Raw genomic sequence first — 18,595 nt, 5'->3', positions numbered from 1 at the left:
AGAAGTTCCAAGAGAGTAAAAGGGGGCGTGTGTATGAGGGCATAGAAGAAGGGCTCTGGGGGGAGAGGGAGCTTCGAAATGTCCGTCTTTGATAACCCCGCCCTCATCAAAGAGTGCAGCGGTGCAGTGGCTTCAATCTACGCGGACGTCGTCGGCCACCTCACCGCCGATTTACCCCGGCTTCCGCGACAGTTTGAGAGCATTACCGAAGAACACAGTCTCGAACCCGTTGGTTCGGAGATTTTGAGGGTTGTAGGGGGGTTGGCTTTTGAGGTTCTGGGGCTGTGCGCGGCAGCGGGCTATAGTGTGGATTTGAGCGACTATACAGCAACAGCAGCAGCACCACCACCACCACCACCACCGCCGCCGCCGCCATTGTTAGGAGGATCGGAGTCGGTGATTGAGCGTCTCGACGGAGAGATTGAGCGGACCTACCGCCGGTTTTACGACTATGTCTACGCGGACCTGCCGTTTTGTTGGAGGTTGTTGTATACGGAGCTCAGTCTGCTCAAGTTTTCGGCGGTGGCGTTTTTGTATGTTGCCAAGAGGGCGTCGCGGGGCGGGAAGACGGAGAAGAAAGATAAAGAGGAAGAGAGTGAGGAAGAGGGAGACGATGAAGGAAAAGTGCTGGATGATCTCGTCGCCGTGCTAGACAAGGCGCTCATCCTCGCCGGCGGGGCGGGCTTGACGCGCGGGAGGAGGACGATTTCGAGATTACTCGGGTACCTCGACGACGCGGCGCCGTCGTCTTCACCGCGTTCGCCTCTCCCGGCGAGGTTTCCTTCTTCGCGGACGTTTACGCCGCCCGTGGCCCGGCCTATTCGTGCCGTTGATCGCATGTCGATGTCGGCGTTTCAAGCGTACCTGGACGGTCGGTCTCGTCTAGACGAGGAGGCAGGTGTGGGCAAAGACGTGGACATGGGGCCGGAGCCGCTGGTTCTGACGTCGCTGATGACGGAGTGGCCTGCGCTCTCTGCGAGACCGTGGTCGTCGCCTGGGTACTTGATGTCGAGGACGCATGGCGGGCGGAGGCTTGTGCCGGTGGAGGTCGGGCGGAGTTATGTTGATGAGGGGTGGACGCAGGAGTTGATTCCGTTCCGGGAGCTGTTGGCGCGCGTGGTTGCGTCTGGGTCTCCGTCGACTGCAGCATCGACAGCGACACCAATCACGACGAGGACAACAACAATAACGGGGTCGGAGAAGGGAACGGAAAAGGGCACGACGTACCTCGCCCAACACGAACTCTTCGCGCAGCTCCCGCGCCTGCTCAACGACATCCTCACGCCGGACCACTGCTTCACCTCGCCGCCGGCGCACCCGTTTAACAAGGCCGCCGACAAGCCGGAGCTCGACGTGCCGTTGGTGAATGCGTGGTTTGGCCCCGCGGGGACGATCACCCCGTTGCATACGGACGGGTATCATAACCTGCTGTGCCAGGTTGTCGGGGAGAAGTATGTGCGGTTATACGCGCCGCGGGATTCGGAGGCGTTGTGTCCGAGGGGGTTTGATGGTGATGACGATTTCGACGCCGGCGATGGAAACGAAGGAGAAGAAGGGGGTGAGGATGGAGATGGAAAGAGAGGTCGGGGGGTGAAAAAGGTGGACATGAGCAACACCAGCGCCTTTGACGTCGGCGCCGTGGAGGGCTGGGACCCGGACGCGGAGGGCCGGGATCCGATGGAGCTCGAGGAGTTCCGGGGGCTGCGGTACTGGGACTGTGTGCTCGGCCCGGGAGAAGTGTTGTATATTCCCATCGGGTGGTGGCATTACGTCCGCAGTCTGAGTGTGAGTTTCAGCGTGAGCTTTTGGTGGAACGGGGATCATTATGTTGGGCCGCAGGGGAGGGGAGACGAGTGATTTCATAACTTTGAGGGGAGTATGGCAAAAAAGGCAGGTTTTGTAGCTTGATAAGAGATTGCCCCTCTCGAATAAGAGGTATATGTATAACAAGCCTCGGTCATGTTTTCATTCCATCATGTCATCTACGTTGAATAGTATTCATCAACTACGGCATCAGCTCGCAGCAGCAGCAGCAGCCTCATCCGCCTCGGCACTCTCCCCCGCGCCCCCCTGCGCCTGACGCCTCGCCTTGGCCCCAGCTTTCAACTTCTCCCACTTTTCGCGATACTTTTCCAGCGTCCGCGCCATCGTGCGGTTCTCCTTCTCCAGCGCCTCCATGCGCTGCATCGCCATGGCCATCTGCTCCTCGAGCTCCTTGTTCCGCGCCTTTAAGACGGCGTCGGTGCTCGACATGCCACCACCACCACCACCACCACCACCGGTAGTAAAAGGAGACGCCCCGACCGTCGCAGGCGACCCGGGCCGTCTCAGACGAATACTCTCCGCCAGCGCCAGGCTCGAATTCTGCGCCGTGGCCTCGAACGCGTGGAGCCGTTTGCTCAGCTTGTCGAGCATGTCCTTGAGCCCCCTGTTTTCGAGGTAGAGCTCCTCGACGGTGTTTTTGAGGTTCTGTTCTGTTTTGGGCTTGCTGGCGGCTCCCCGACGTCGGGATACGCCGGGGGAGGTTGGTGCCGCCATCATCATGGACGGAGACTCGCGGGCGTCGACGAAGTCGTCCTCGTCGTCCTCGATGAGGCTGTCACCTGCGCCCCCTCCGCCACCGCCGACGCCGCTGTGGAGCGAGGCCTCGAGGCGGCGCTTCTCCTTGTCTGCAAAGTTGAGGATGTTGGCGTAGGACATTGTGTGTCCGCTTGTTGGGACGACGTAGAAGGAGTCATTGGGGTTGTTCGCCGAGATTGCGCGAAGGGTGGCGCGGGAGTAGATCTTGGAGAGGTCCGGTTCGGCGGGGGCCGCTGGGGAGGGTTTGAGTCTGTTGCTGCGCTTTGCCGGGGCAGGTTCGGGAGGTGTCTCGGCGTGGGGTTCGGGGATGGATGACGACGAGGTGATTGGCGAGGATTCCTCGGTGATGAGGGGTAGGCCTGCGAAGGCCAGGGGCGCGGAGAGGCGGTTGATGATGTTGCCAAAGGTGCTGTAGAAGCGGGAGTATCCGTCGTCGCTGGCGGGCGAGGCGACTTCTTCCGTCTTTTTGGGCTCTGTCTCCCTTCGCGGGGAGTCGGCCGTTGGCGGGATCCATCCCGGTTTGCCGGACTGATCGAGGACGTTTTGCATCTTTGTCCTCGAGCCGTCCCGCCGGGCTTGGACTTCCATGTTGCCCGGCGCCTGGTCGTTTGTGACGCTCGGCGGGATGGGCTGGCCCCGGTTCCTGCTCCCACGGATGCCCCGCGCCGAGGCGAGGTTGCTCGCGATGGAGGAGGTCATCTCGCGGCTCGGGTACCGGCGCTGCTGCGCCAGAGACGGAACACCCTTCACCGTGGCGACGGGGCTTCCGCCAGCGGACTGCTGCTGTTGACCTGATCTGGACTTGGTACGGCCATCATCGGGTGAGGAGACATCGCTCGTGGCATCGGAGGCTTGCGATTCCTGCTTCTCGTCGATGGTCTCGGAGGAGGGGTTCTGGCTGGCGGCGGCGCGACGGTCAAAGGGTATCTTGAGGAGTTCGGCGAGGCGCTGGTGGTGCTCTTCGAGGAGCTTTAGGGTGCGGAGGGCCTCGATGCTCGAGGTGGAGCGGGCGGCGTTGGCGAACTCGCCGGCGGCGAGGGCGTGTTCGTTGATTGCTACCGTCGTCTCGGATTGATGCTGGGCGTTGGAGGCTGCTTTGGCATGGTCATGCGCCTGGGTGATTTGCTGTTAGACCAGTGGTTGCTAGAGACAATGTTTCACAGGTGCCTTTTAGGGCTGAGGTTACCTTGACAAGCGAAGACTCGTCCATCGCGAAAAAAAGAACTGTAGGGCTGCCTAGGTGGGCTTCCGGTGATGTGTCAAGGGACGGGGTGCTGGTGCCGGTTCGGTCTCGGAGGTCGTTTGGGGGTTGGTTCCTGCTCCAAGTCGGCTGTCCGCACGTTTGCTCTTGGATCACGCGACCGCCTCAGCCCGATACAGACGGTGGTAGTGGGGAGGAGGTGGAGGGATGTACGGATATGCGCCGATGGAGGTACGGAGGAGGTCCAACGAACCGGCCTTTGATGTTCGGTGGCCGGTGGATGGGTCGGGGTGTTGCGGCGGCGGAGGTTTCCCCAGAGTCGCTGGAAGATGACCCCCGCTTGTTCTCTTCTCCGGTTGCAGTCAGGTGGTGGGCAGTGGACAATAGGCGCAGGAGCACGCGGGACGACGCTTGGTTCGCTTCCAGTTAGAAGGGGGCTAAAGGGGCCCAGATTGGGCGGTTGGAGTACGTAAGCTTTCCGTTCGTCAAAGCGTCGTCTTCCCGCTGGCGGCCACCCACGCACCTTGCCAAAATCGTCAAGGTCCAAAGGAAGCGAAGAGACCGATCCCACGTCACCAAGTGCTAGTAATTGCCTCAAGCGACTTGTTTGAAGCTAGCTTTACTTACTCCGACTAATGACATCTCGATGATGTTGCTAGAAAATTCAAAAGAGACTTCAGACGGCTATTGTGAAGGGAAGTTGGTACCGCTGCACCACTGCAGGGCACGCTATACAAAGCACCGAAACAGTCGAGCAGATCATGATACTGTTTCTGCAGTAAACGAGCCTCACCGTTGGATTGTCAAAGTATTCAAGCCAACAGTCGTCACTTGCATTGCCAAATTTGACATGTTGATAAAAAGTCGAGTAACAGCGGCGCAATGTCTGGAAGGTAAGTCGGTAGGAAGTGACTATTCCATCCAGACGGTGACGATGACAGTAAGTGCCGGAACTGAGACAGGCCAACACTTTGAAAGATTCTGAATGACGCACAATGCATGTCAAAGGAACCCAGAAACTTGGGCATCGTGTCTGCGAGTGTTGGAACTTGGCTGCGCTGCGGCTGCCACCTGTTCCCCGCCCTAACAATCGCGAGAGGGGACGGCATTGTCCAATATCCAGTTGCGCGGTGTCTCGTCGCTCCAGAGACGAGCCTATCACGACGAAAGAAAAAGAAGGGCGAAGCACCAATGCAAGCCGCAGACCGTAACCCGCGAGACACGATTCGCACTTGTGGAGGCCCCTGACGTAGCTATGGTTCTCCCCCCCCCCCCCCCGGGAGCCAGCACCTGATCCAAAAGGGCAACCCAACGGCCACAACCGTCCCGAATCGGGTCAGTCATCGAAACCTTGCTGGGAAAACCATCTGCAAATCTGCCAGACGTGCATGCATCGCCAGGAGGAGGAGTGCGGACTGGCGGACTGATTCGGGCTGGGTGGGTGAGAAAGGTGGGATGAAAGGCTCCGGGCCAGCCGTTGATACGCTGGTTGGGATCTGCTGGTCTCTCTGGTTCGACCTACCTAAGGTACGCCAGAGACCATGTGGTGCTGGTGCATCCGGCTAGAGTGGAATGGAGCTCTTCGGCCGGTGGTGAGATGTGATCTGAGCAGTGAGCCGAGACGGGAAGTCGGGAACTCAGGAGATGCTACTTGGCTCTGTTAAGGGGGCACGCCGCACACTCAGCCACTTGACTACTCCGTACATACTCTTCACTTTTGCTGGGGCCTTGGAGAGATTGACTTTGGGTGCATCTGGCGGAATCATCCCGATGCAGGTCCCAGATCCCAGGTGCAATTCGCAGGTGGAAAATTATGGCATGTTTGGCTGGCTAGCTGACGTGGAGATGGAATGGAGATTTGCATTTTGGGATTGCGCAGTCGCCAATAGATCCACCGAAAAAGAGATGCCGCTGCCCACTTCACTGAACCAAAATAGCAGCGCAGTGTCTTTCCCGGATCACGGGTAGCGGGCGTCAATCACATAATGCAGCAGTAACATGGTTTATGGGTGGCTCAGGTCTACTGTGTATGGAGGCTGGCCAGATTGACGGCCCCAGATTCCCGATTCTGAGGGATTCCAGGCCGCTCGTAATAATGGAGAGCTGTCGGCAAGCGGGCAGAAAGAAGCAATCGGCTGTTATGCCAGTGAGGACGTGAGAAAGATGAGCTTATGTAATGGGGTTGCACTAACAAATCAAGGTACCCCATCCGTTTCAAGCCAAGGAGGAAGGAGGAAGGAGGAACCCGCCTGGCCCAGGAACTTGCCTCGCCTCCAGTGACGATGACGCTCTTCGTGGAAAGAGAGCTCCGGCTTGGTGGTTCTTGCCTTGGCCAGAGTTGAAACTGACGACCTGGGTTTGGGGAGTGCGACGGGAACCTCTTTCCTTTGGTGCGAATAGAAATCAAGGTGGCAACCAGAACCTGGACCTCCTTCCTTCTCGGGTTTTCCATCTTCATCTTCCTTTTGGGTCCTTCGGCTCCGGCACCGTCTCCAGAGAAATTGCAAACTTTCCCATTTTCCGTGAAGTGCGAACTGCGAACTGCGAACTGCGAACCCATCTTTGCTCTCACCCATGGCCTGACCCATTCATTCATTCATTCACTCACCTTTTCATGCTTGCGCTTGCACTTTGCACCACCTCACAGACTCACAAACAAGAAACAACATTAAACGGGGCCCCGTCTGTATCGCATAAACTCGGAAAACGACACAACACCCGCGGCTTCGTTTCCAAATAATTCACCGTCATACACAAACAATACACAAGATCTACCTACAGCTACAGATACAGTCTACACCCCTACCTCGCATCGCACCTCCCTACGGGTCCTCTCCAAGCTTGTCTTGCCTTCTCGACCTTAATTTCCATACTGCCAATTCCCTGCACCCGCGGACCATGATCATCGTGCCCACTATTCGCAACCAATGCGCGTATAGCCTTTGACAGCAACAACCCGCCAGACTGCAGACACACATTGCCCGGGAAAGAGTACGAAAATTGCGAGCTTCACGATCCTAGGAAATCACCAGAACCCTGGCCCGAGAAACCATGGACACCGCCAATGAAAGCGGAGGAGCTCTGAGCAAGCTGCTACCAAAGTCAATCGCTGCCAAGCGCCGCCGCAGAAAGCAAGAAGCCCAAGAAGATGAAGCCGCTGCCGCCACGGCCGCTTTGTTGATAGGGGTCAAGGGGGAAGAAGTTACCGCTCCAGCTGTTACGCCTCCAGCACTCAGAGACGACGATGCCAGCCATCTATCTAACAGACGCGACAGCGGCTCTTACGTTCATGACACGGACAGCTTTGGATTGGAAAAAGACGGCTCGACAGGGTTTCCCGACTACGACTATGGCCACTACCCCGAGCACGGCCACGCCGCCCACGACGCGGACGATGCCAGCACCGAGGAAGCCACAAGCATGCTGTCGCTGGACGAACCTGATATTGACGATCTCCAGTGAGTAGTGTTGCTTTCCCGCATGTTTTGTCTCTCTTCATCTCTACTGGTTACGTTCACCTTTTCCTGCTTATTCCTTACCCCGTCTTACCTATCCACCATCTTACCTTACCTATCTTACCTTACACTACCTATGCACACGGTTGGGGCTGGCTTCTCTGCACCCTCATCCTTCAAATCTTCCCACCACCTTACATATGTATGCATCCGAGCGCACTTGTTCCGTGCTCTTCACCACCAACACCTCACAAGGCCACGTCTTTTCGCGTGGCGCGTTCCCCCCATCGTTCAAAGTCGTCACTGGCGTCTCCATCGAATGACGAGGCGAGCTACGAATAGTACTTAGCTGCTATTACTGCGGGTGCTACGCAACTCGGCCCCAGTCTGCTGGCACAACCCGCAACGGCGCCGTCTCTCTTTTGTGCATATCAAGTGGAGAGACAGAGAAAGGACAGCGGGCTTAGCGTCCGTAGTAGGCTGCTCTGGCCATCCTTGGTCTGACAGTTCTCACTGGTCCGGGGGGTTCTGGGACTGGGAGACTAGCAGACTCGGAGAGGAGGGGGGGCTGATGCGCTCTCCTCTCCTCTCCTCTCTCTGTGCTCCGTGGCCCATGGGTCTCAGCTCCCCCTCATCCACTCTCTGCGGCAATCGCCGTATGACAGCTGCCTGGGGGTCCCTTCAGCACATTTAACTCGTGTCCCTGACGAATGTTCCATTTCAAGCGAGTGCGAACAAACGGGGTCAGGGTCGTCCATGTCTCCCCCGACCACCTCCTACTGTTTCGTTTCGTCTCTCCATGTAACCATCCATACAATACCAACTATCTAACCACGACGATTTCCGCCCCCTCTCATTAGATCTCTTTCTCAGCATTCTCGACCAAGTGCCATATCGACACATCCTTCGCAAATAGGTTACTTGACTACTTCTTCCCCTATCGTTCAGGCAACTCATTTGCCTGAACCCCAACCACAGATACTGGACGACCAACTCTCCCAGATCGCCTCGGCGCGATCCACTCTCTCCTCTGCCAAGCGGACGCAATCCGTCGAGTCGTCGACAGATTCTTCTTTGCGCTCCAAACGCAGTTTCACAAGTCTTGTGCCACCAAAGAAAAACACCACGAGATCGCCGTCCCCCGTTGGCCGTCTCAAAGGTGTTTTTACAAAGTCAAAAAAGACTCCCAGTGCCGCTACAAGCCCCGACCGGTCCCTGGGCGGTGACGAAACCCCCGACCACGACCGAGACACGCGGAGAACAAGAGACCGAGGCAGAGCCACTGCTTCCACCTCTGACCTCACCACAACCACAAAGCCGTTTCTAGACAATCCGACCCCACCACAACCGAATGCGACGAGCGACGCAGATGCATCTCGCGTAAAACAATCAACAACGCATTCACCTGAGCGACGTCGCTCCAGGGCCTCCACAAACACATCTCGAATCGACACCTCCTTCGTACCCCAAACCCCGCCCAACGCCGACAAGACGCCCGTCATCGTCAACACCCCTCCGACACCGACCGACCACAACGCACCCTACGCTCAATCTCCTCCGCCGGCCCCAGCTCCGCAGCCCGCTCCCGAAGTTTCTGTCACTGCCTCAGGCAACACGAATGGTGGTTCTGCCACGGGTACTATGCTTGCTCACCGCAGGGGTAGATCAGGATCTGGAAGTATAGGGCCTAGCAAACTGTCCAACATAACCCTCGCGCCTTTGACGCCCACCCCCGAGAACGGGACCGCAAGCAACCCAGGAACTCCATCCGGCGGAAGCGGATTCTTTTCATCCGTCTTTTCGGCTGCACAAAACGCCGCGACCTCGCTCACAAGTACCATCCAGAATACCGGCATAGGACCGACCCCTCCCAAGAACAAGAACGTAGCTAAACCCCCCGATATCAAGATCGACGAGCAGCCCGAGGTCGAGCCGCCACCTCCATCCGCAACAGGCTCGACCATGGAGAAAGAGCCAGCAGTCAAGACCATTGGGTCGGGCGAGCTCAGCCTCAGTCAATTAGGTATAACGGACACAGCCAGCAATGCAGGAACGCCCATTACAGCAAAATTCCCCGAATCGGACGCACGAGCTAGAAGCGAGTCAGCCCCGACAGACGCTGCCTATGCCGCTGCCACGCGCGACCTCGGAGTAGACGACGGCCGAAACGCGGCGAGACCCCAATCACTGTACGATCCAGGAAGTGCCGGGGACCGAACCCCTCCGCAAGGCAGCATACACGAAGACAAGATTTCAGGAGTCCAACGAAGTGGAAGTATTCGAAGCGCCATTGGACGCCATCGCAAGCGAGGAAGCTCAGCTGTGTCGGGAGGTACGGCTACTACTATTGGCGCTGCCATTGCTGCGGCTAACGCGTCTCTTGCTCACCCTCAAGCCAACGCGAGCGTACCGAAACTTACGGGATTCGCGGTTGCGAGCAAGAAGCGCAATCGAGATTTCCATGGATTTTTCAAGAGCGTGCCCGACGACGATTACCTCATCGAAGACTACAGCTGTGCGTTGCAGCGCGAGATCCTGGCGCACGGCCGCCTGTACGTATCCGAAGGCCACTTGTGCTTTAGCAGCAACATCCTCGGCTGGTCGACCACGCTTGTCATGAGCTTTGACGAAATAGTAAGCGTTGAGAAGCGCAGCACGGCCCTGGTTTTCAAGAACGGACTCATGATCACGACCCTACATGCCAAGCATATTTTTGCCAGTTTCACCAGTCGAGACTCGACTTACGACCTAATTGTCAATATTTGGAAACTTGGTCACCCGACCCTGCAAAGCTCGCTAAACGGAGTGCAGCTCGAGGGTACTGGTGGTGACAAGACAGAAAAGGTTGACGCGAATAGTGCAGTGGTAGCAGATGTTGATGATGGTAGTTTGTCCGGCACCGATGAAGAGAGTGATTCTGGCGATGACGACGACGTTTACGACGAAGATGACGACGCAGAGGACTTGCAAGATGTCACGCAACTGTCAGAAGTCAACGCTGAACCCGAAGGTGGAAAGACCGTCTCTCGCAAGGTATCTGGTGCAGGTGCTAATGGCGCTGTCGCCGATGTCGTCAAGGAGGCTGTCGGTGCTGCTCCAGGCGGCAATGACTTCCCTGGTCCGGCCACTCATGCGCCAACCGATTGCGGAGACTCTGACACGCATTACGACAGGGTTGTCGGCGACGATGTCATTCCTGCGCCCTTGGGCAAGGTGTATAACTTGCTCTTCGGTCCAGCCTCGGTCACCTGGATGACAAAATGGCTCACTGTTGAGGCCAAGTGTACAGAGTTGACCATGGAGGACAAGAAGGGGCTGACTCTCGACAATAAGTCTCGGTATTTCACTTACATTAAGCCTCTCAATGGTGCCATCGGTCCGAAGCAGACAAAATGTCTTGTAACGGAGACCTTGGATCATCTTGATTTTGAGAAAGCCATCAACTTTAGCGTCACCACACAAACCCCAGATGTACCGAACGGCAACATTTTCAGCGTCAAGACAAAGTACTGTTTGACGTGGGCCGACAACAACTCTACCAGAGTGCAATCCAACTGCACTATTGAGTGGACGGGCAAGAGTTGGTTGAAGGGTAAGTTGAAGTTTTTCCCTACGTCAATGGCATGAGCTAACATGATGAAGGTCCTATCGAAAAGGGAGCCAATGATGGCCAGACCCAGTACTGCAAAGACCTCTTTGCTAGTCTGAAATCAGCTGTGTCTACTAAAGCCCGCGCTGGCGGTGCGGGAGCGGGCTCAGGCCCCAAGGGCAAGAAGAAGAGTAAGAAGAGCAAGGCGGCCGGCTCAACAACAGACGCCGAAGACGAGCAGGTTCGTCCAAGACATGTTCCCAAGACGAATTGGGGCCCATTGGAGCCTGTCCGCGGCATTCTCGAGCCAATTCTCGACATTGCCAAACCACTACTCACGGGCAACATGATGTATGGCCTCCTAGTTGGCCTTCTCGTTGCTACGTGGTTTGGCTTTGGCCTGCCTGGCAGACAAGCGTCTGGAGACATGCGCATGTATGGTTTTCCGGATCGTCTTGCGGCGTACGACGAGATGTGGAGGCGCGAAGAGAGTGAACTTTGGGAGTGGCTGGAGGAAAGAGTTGGGTTGGAGCGCTTGCACGAAGGCAGCTTGCCCATTCGGAAGCGAGCAATGGAGCCAAGTACTGTGGAGGAGAGGGTCAGAGAGGATCGTATGGATGAGCGTGAGATTGAAGAGGCAATCAAGGTGACGGAAGAGAAGCTTAAGGTGTTGAAGGGCGTCATGGACAAGAAGAAGCCAACATCCGGTTGAGGAAATACCCTAGGAACGGGAGGCGGAAAAGTGCAGCGAGTCAGGTTACGACACGACACAACGTGTCTTCTCATTTCTATGTTTTATTGTGTAGCATATTCAGTAGCGATGCCAACGAGCAATCAGGGCTTGAGTAGATCAGCATCAGCAATGTCATTTTATATCGACAACCCACTTGTCAGTCGTGCCGCAAGGTCTTTTGGTGTTGCATAAGTTGCTGCAGTAAGAACTTTGAACCGACCATTTGACGATGACGATAGATGCGAAGCTGTGGCATGGTCAATCATCTTCAGTGCCAGTCAGATTCGCTAACTTACCTACTGTGAGAGCCAGTTTCTTGATCGGGATTCAAGAGACAAAGGCTGTTTTATCTTTGCCTTATTTTTGAAAGGCAGGCACAGAGAACCGTTGCCTGCTCCTGAGCTTTGGAATACACCAAGCAAGCGAGTAGGCAGTACCTACCCTAGAAGAGAGAAGAGACGCGTCTTCTTGGCCTCTCTATGTTCGTTCGACCTTCTGACTTTTTGCCGGCAACAGGGGCACGGCGGGAAGGATCATCTCTTCGCGACCCTAGAGAAACCGCGCCTCGTTCTCACATTACTATCGAACCGGACTGGAAGGCACGCCTCTATCCACCTCCCTCCTTTTGAGCAGCAGGTGCTTGCCTACCTCGATCTTGTTCTCTTCTGCCACTTCACAAACCTCGAAGACGCAGCTTGCCTCTATCGAACACGACAACATTATCCGTCTTCCTCCGCCAACTATCCAACATTGTCTCGAGTTTATTCTTCGTATCCTCATGTTTTTGTCTACTATTCCATCACCTTAATTCTCCACTACTCGAGGTCCTTGATATCGTAGACAATTCACGGAGGGAGACTCAACATGGCAGGCAACCACAACGACGGCAACCCTGCCCGTGTGTGGCTCCGCGACGATGCCTGCATGCGGACCATTGGCAGACTCTGCAATCTCGGCGTCGCCGACCTTATTCCACTACCGCAAGTTGTCGTGGTAGGTGACCCGTCTTCGGGTAAGAGTTCTGTCCTGGAGTGTATGACGGGTTTGGCCTTCCCCCGCGGTCCTGAGCTCTGCACCCGTTACGCGACCCATATTACTTGTCGCCGCGATGCCTACGAGAGCGTCCAGATCTCTATTATTCCGAGCCAGGATTCCAACGAGGATCGAAAGGAGCGACTGAAGAAGTTTGGATTCTCTGTCAAGAAGAACGACCTGGCGTTGGCGGATGTCTTTATGAAGGTAAGTAAAGCCCGCATTGGGAGGCCACCGTCTTGATGCTGATAAGTACGACCTCCCTCAGGCGAACGAAGCCATGGAACTTCGCGGTATCAACGATGGGGATGCTTCAAAGCTACCGATCTTTGCTGAAGACATTCTCAAGATTGAGATCAACAGCCCGGACGTACGTTCAAGTCTGACGTTGTCGATTCATGAAACTTTCTGACCTTGAAACACCAGCAATATCACTTGACCATCATTGATGTCCCGGGTATTTTCCGCACGCCTACAAAGGGCCTGACCACCAACAATGACATTGCTATCGTCAGAAACATAGTGAACAGATACATCAAAGATCAGCGTACCATCATTCTGGCAGTCATCCCTTGCAATGTCGACGCATCAACCCAGGAGGCTCTCACTCTTGCCAAAGAAGTCGATCCAGAGGGGCTGCGAACTATAGGTGTTCTCACCAAGCCCGACCTTGCTACCGAGCGCGTCACTCAGCAGATCGTATGCGAACTTATTGAGGGCAAACGCCATCCCCTCCGCCTTGGATACTGTGTGGTGAAGAATCAGAGCGACGACGAAGGAGCCTCAACGAAGACAGATCGAAACGCATCGGAGAAGGCGTTCTTTTCTGCTCGTCCGTGGAACAGGATCAAATCGACATTTCGGGTTGGTGTTAGCGGCCTCGGTATCCGTCTGCGAGACTTGCTTGGCGACCTTCTCAAGAAGGATCATAAGAACATCGAGGCCAATATACATCGTAGACTCAATAACACTGAAACTTTGCTCAGTCGCCTAGGTCCTTCACGATCTCGAGCAGATGTTCAGCGACGATACCTTGCCAATATTGCATCAGGTTTCCAAGAGGTTTGTATTCGAGCTCGGGACGGAAATTACAGCGGAATGGGCATGTTCCAATACGACGCACACTTTCGACTCATCACATGCGTCGTCAATCTGAATGAGGCATTCAATAAGGTCCTCACATTGTATGGCCATACACATGAGTTTGACGGCCAAAGCTAGGAGGAGGTCGAGCCTGTTCCTGGATTCAAAGTGCCTATGGACGAGCAGTCAACTCGTTGTCTCGGCGATATCCTGAAGCATATGGATTTCAAATGCCCCAAGCCAGTAGAAGGCTTACTTTTGGGCCGCATTGAATTTCTCTTTCATCGATCTCGCACTGCCGAGATTGGCTCGGTAAGTACCATTATGACAACATATCACGCTCAGCATTAACAAAAGTCTAGTTTCCAGGCTCATTGCTAGCACAGACCTTCAAGGAGCAGACCCAGAGGTGGGCGCCCCTGGTTTTGAAGCATGTTAGTCAGGTTATCGTGGTCATTCACAAGTTCATTCGCATAACACTGCAACGCAAATGTGAAGGCAACAGCAACACTTTTGAGATGTTGCATGACCATCTTCTGTTGCCGAAGCTCCGTGCAGCTTATCAGCGAGCTTTGGATCATGCTCAGTTCCTCCTTGAAGTCGAGCTTAGTGGACAGCCCTACACCATGAACCACTACTTCGACAGCAATCTCCAAGTTTCACAGGCCACCAGACTTCAGCAAGCGATCAACAAGGCCATTGGCCCGGAGAGCGTCCGAAACGTCGATGGTGCTACTGCAAGCAAACCGAGCACGGACGCAAGTCCTGCTTCCGGAGAAAACACGCTGGGAGCGAACAACTATAACGGAAGTCCCTTCGATTTTACGTCTCAGCTAGAAGACGGGTCTTCCGGAGCTGCAGGCTGGTGGGTGCCAAAGTCAATGCTCTCCAAGCTTACAACCGATCGTTCCAACGCTGAGCAGGTCAGAGAGGATATCCACGACGCCCTCCGTAGCTACTACATGGTCGCTCGGAGGCGATTCGTTGATGTTGTGCTGCAGCAGGTCATATTTCACTTCTTGCTCGATTCCAAGACCAGCCCTCTCAAGATTTTCACACCTGACCTAGTCATGAGCCTGGATGACACGCAGCTCAAGATGATTGCCGGAGAGAACGCAGCGACGCGGGATAAACGCGAGGTTCTCACTCAAAACATTTTGAACTTGAAGCTCGCGCTGCAGGAACTGGAAAATACCAAGTAAGATTCCCTAGGGGTTCAAGTCGTGTTGGTTTCCAAAGGTTCTGGGTTTCCATAGGTACCATGGCTTATCAGGTGTGCATCATCAACCTTGATTCGTAGAGATACAGAAAAGAAATTGTGGGTTTCGTCCGTCATCAATTCAGCCTTGGAGCAACAAAGCCGATGCAAGTGAAAAGAGCGTATGCTCTTCCATATTTAAGTTAATCTTCCAAAGAGGCTTTCTACTAGCCAATGATGTGACAAGGTGTCTTGCCGCTAGGGAATTATCTTATGTGTAACAGATGGCGAAGACCCAAATAGCTTCTGCTCGGCCCGACCATCATGTTCCCGTGAATGACTATCCCCTCAACGAGGATTTGCTTGGCATACATCTTGTCGTTGCTGTAAATTGTGAATAACGAAGAGAGAGAAAGGAGAAGAGAGAGAGAGAGAAAGAGAGAGAGAGAGAGAGAGAGAGAGAGAGAGAGAGAGAGGGAGAGAGAGAGGGAGAGAGAGAGAGAGAGGGAGGGAGACAAAGATTGAGAGAGACCACCACAAAGCAAGACACAATTTGCAATCCAAATGTAAAGCCCTATGTTCCCGCAGCCTGCTTACTACTTGGTCTAATTGCCAACGGTCTTGGCGGATGCCGCCGGACAACGCAGATGTCGCGCCCGAGGAACTCGGCGAGGATATCCGGGCCCGTACCAAGTCCACCGCGTGCAACCGCCGGAAGTCATCGCCGTGTCGCGATCTAGCACTGTTGTAGTGGGGCGCCGAAGTAAATTATAAATCAGTCGCATGGATTCTTCCGCTCTCTCTGCCTTGTGTTCATTACGGAATATACTTTGGGAGACGTAGAATGAAACATTGTAAGCGTGAAACTCTGTATTATGTCCTGGTGAACGGACTTCATCCTAGTTAAAAGGTGTTTGATCTCTTGGACCGTGTTGGCGTGATCACCAAGACCACCGACGATGTTGTGCTACTATGGTCTTGGCGGTCTTGTTCTTGTGAGGGCGGACGGATATGTTGGAGTTGCTGTCTGATATGACTGTTACTTCGTCTTTAGAATCGTCGTCGCTTGATTGTTCGCGTTCGGATTGTTCTTCGTCGTTCGAGTCGATCACGGTGATGAGGTTCTTGCGAGGTGAACGTCGGACGACGGCGTTGCTTGCGATGGTCGCGTTGGGCGTCGCGGGCCTGGTGTTGACGTTGGGCGTTTAATGAATAAGCACAAGGAAAGGAATACTTATTTTTTAGAAGGTGAAAAAAGTTCGTGTGGAATAGATAATGGATTCGGATGCGGCTGGTCTGACTACAACGACTAGGGAGATGAAGAGTTTGATGCCATGGAGTCTAGACACGGACCTGTCTTTCTTAGTAGTGCTTGTGACAGTAAGACACGCATCTGTCTCTGAGTTTTCATGCTAGGTAGAGAACGAAGATGACCTTGCACCCTATAGGTCAGCTATGTTGTCTGATGTCTCAGTGTGGCGTAATTCCGCATGAAAAAGGCACTTCCAGCTGCTTTTGTGTAACATCAACTTTTAAACCAAGCGTCTGAGTTCTCCGGAAAGTAGAATCTTAATTGACATGTTTTAATTGATCCTATTACATTGCGACCCAGTCCACGCAAGAGCAATCATGCCGACCTCATCTCTCTCCTCAAAAAGACGTGAAGCGCAACATACGACACCACACCCGTAAAACACAACCCGCTAATTACCCCAAATCCCATCAGATATTTAGGCGCATCCTTGGAAGGGAACAGGTACGCCCCGTAAATCTGCGCCAGGTTTCCCATGGCATTCACAAACGCCAGCGAAATTGCCCTCGTCTCGTTGGGCATGGACCCGAAGCTCACCGAGGCGTACGAGAGCGCGAGTCCGTTGGAGGCCCAGAGCCCGGAGGCCATGACGACGAGCAGCGCGTAGCGCGCCTTGAAGTCGTAGACGACGCAGGTGACGACGGCGCAGAGCATGGCGACGGTCATCCAGGCGCCGAGGATGAGGCCGCGGAAGCGCGAGTGGCGGTCGGCGAAGTAGCCCGTCACGGCGGTGGAGACGAAGGCGATGCCGAAGATGGGGATGGTCATGTATTGGGCGGCTGTGGATTTGTAGCCGAGGCCTGAGACGAGGGTCGGGTAGAAGTAGGAGAGTGTCGAGGAGCCGACGATGGCCTGTGGTGGAAGGGAAGATGTTAGCTTTGATCGTGGAAAAAGGGGTTATTTGGTCTGCAAAACAAACTCACCATGTAGCCGACGACAAAGAGCCAAGTCCTCCAGCTCATCATGCTGAGCTTAAAGGCAGCCCAATGTCCCAGGCGAGGCTCCTCTTCCGTCCTAAGATGTTCCGCCGCACTCTGGAGCCTCCGAATCGCCAGCTCCCTCTCCTTTTCACTAAACTTTTTCAACGAAGTATTCGCAGGGAAATCAGGCAGCGCAAAAAACGCAACCAACGCAGCGCCCACCGTCGCCGCCCCTTCAACGACAAACAACCACCGCCACCCGGCGATCCCGTGCGCCCCGTCCAGCCCGCTCGTGATGGAACCCGCCAACAACCCGCCAAAGGCGCCCGACAAGATGGCGGCCGAGATGTAGACGGCGAACCTCTTGCTCTGCTCCTCCTTCTTGTACCACGACGAGAGCAATAATAAAACGCCCGGAGCGAAGCCGGATTCGAGGACGCCCATGACGACGCGGAAGCCGATTAGGGCTTTGTAGGTGGGGGTGAAGGCCATGCCGATGGTGACGGAGCCCCAGAGGCACATGATGCCGGGGAGGTAGAGGGAGGGGCGGGTGCGGGTTAGGACCATGTTGGAGGGGACTTCGAAGAGGACGTAGCCTACGAAGAAGACGACGAGGGCGATTGAGTAGCGGGAGGAGTCGAGGTCGAGGTCGCGGTCCATGCCGGCGATTTTGGCGTTGCCGATGCTGCGGATATTGTCAGTTGATGGGGTTCGAGGTTGTGTTTTGGTGAGAGCGTACTTTGTTCTGTCCATGTAAGATAGGAGATACTGCAAGTCGTCAATGTTAGAATCGTGTTTTCGAGAGAGTTAGTCTGATCATGTTACGAACCATGACGAAGATTAGAGGAAGCAAGTAGAGGTCTATCTTGCGGACCAATTTCTTCTCTTCATCGCTGTCGGCGACATAGTCGTCTACGCCCACCAGCTCCACGCCTTTGGAGAGAGCATGTTCATGCTCGTTGCTTGCAGTCTCGTTCTTCTCCATTGTCGACAACGTTCTGTGAGTTGACTCAGAATTTGGTAACAAGACCCTTTGGTACTCTTGAAATCTTCAAGAGAACTTTTGGATAAAAGAAGTATAGAAGCAGAGTTCCAAACAGATGCCCGGAGTTGCCAACCGAAAGCCAACCGAGAGCAACTGGCAAGGAAAAGCGTCTTATGTATTTCACAACTGCCTCACTAATTCTCGTATATTTGCTTCGGCCGAGACAAGAGAATGGTCAAAACGAGACTTGCTACCGATAGCGTCCGAGTAATACTTGTCAGCTTTGATGGAAAACCTGCCTCGGTCTTGAGTGCGGCGTGCCGCCCTTGCCAGCTTACCAGCTTACACGCAACTTGCCTAGAGGCAGCCTGGTTTCGTATGGTGGTCGTACGACCAACGAGGATTCGTAGATCATCTGAACTAAGTCATTTGGCATGTTTTCTCCCCCAGTCTGGGGAACCGGGGGCCCTCAGACGAATCTTCCGAATTTTGCGGGGTCTGGGGGAG

The 18,595-nt window shown here is 54.8% G+C and overlaps 5 protein-coding genes across 5 annotated transcripts; 3 read left to right on the top strand and 2 right to left on the bottom strand.

Annotated features, from left to right (window-relative positions):
- Positions 1 to 78: 78 nt before the first annotated feature.
- Positions 79 to 1,857, top strand: CCOS01_05051 (JmjC domain-containing protein; the record flags this gene model as incomplete). Its single annotated transcript, XM_060453232.1, has 1 exon — positions 79 to 1,857. One exon carries the CDS (start codon positions 79 to 81, stop codon positions 1,855 to 1,857), a length of 1,779 nt encoding a protein of 592 aa, XP_060317190.1.
- Positions 1,858 to 2,013: 156 nt separating this feature from the next.
- Positions 2,014 to 3,790, bottom strand: CCOS01_05050 (uncharacterized protein; the record flags this gene model as incomplete). Its single annotated transcript, XM_060453231.1, has 2 exons — positions 2,014 to 3,693; positions 3,767 to 3,790. 2 exons carry the CDS (start codon positions 3,788 to 3,790, stop codon positions 2,014 to 2,016), a joined length of 1,704 nt encoding a protein of 567 aa, XP_060317189.1.
- Positions 3,791 to 6,832: 3,042 nt separating this feature from the next.
- On the top strand, positions 6,833 to 11,537 carry CCOS01_05049 (GRAM domain-containing protein; the record flags this gene model as incomplete). Its single annotated transcript, XM_060453230.1, has 3 exons — positions 6,833 to 7,239; positions 8,097 to 10,828; positions 10,879 to 11,537. 3 exons carry the CDS (start codon positions 6,833 to 6,835, stop codon positions 11,535 to 11,537), a joined length of 3,798 nt encoding a protein of 1,265 aa, XP_060317188.1.
- An 885-nt stretch (positions 11,538 to 12,422) lies between these two features.
- On the top strand, positions 12,423 to 14,875 carry CCOS01_05048 (interferon-induced GTP-binding protein Mx1; the record flags this gene model as incomplete). The annotated part of the gene is made up of 5 exons (XM_060453229.1): positions 12,423 to 12,797; positions 12,859 to 12,960; positions 13,017 to 13,652; positions 13,812 to 13,985; positions 14,036 to 14,875. 5 exons carry the CDS (start codon positions 12,423 to 12,425, stop codon positions 14,873 to 14,875), a joined length of 2,127 nt encoding a protein of 708 aa, XP_060317187.1.
- Positions 14,876 to 15,812: 937 nt separating this feature from the next.
- CCOS01_05047 (uncharacterized protein) lies at positions 15,813 to 18,088 on the bottom strand (the record flags this gene model as incomplete). Its single annotated transcript, XM_060453228.1, has 5 exons — positions 15,813 to 16,056; positions 16,221 to 16,324; positions 16,583 to 17,035; positions 17,107 to 17,871; positions 17,933 to 18,088. 5 exons carry the CDS (start codon positions 18,086 to 18,088, stop codon positions 15,813 to 15,815), a joined length of 1,722 nt encoding a protein of 573 aa, XP_060317186.1.
- Positions 18,089 to 18,595: the final 507 nt, after the last annotated feature.

The sequence above is a fragment of the Colletotrichum costaricense genome (genome assembly GCF_030867565.1).
Source record: "Colletotrichum costaricense strain IMI 309622 chromosome Unknown Scaffold_4.1, whole genome shotgun sequence".
In the NCBI taxonomy this organism is placed as follows: Eukaryota; Fungi; Ascomycota; class Sordariomycetes; order Glomerellales; family Glomerellaceae; genus Colletotrichum; species Colletotrichum costaricense.
This window is presented reverse-complemented; position numbering and strand designations above follow the sequence as displayed.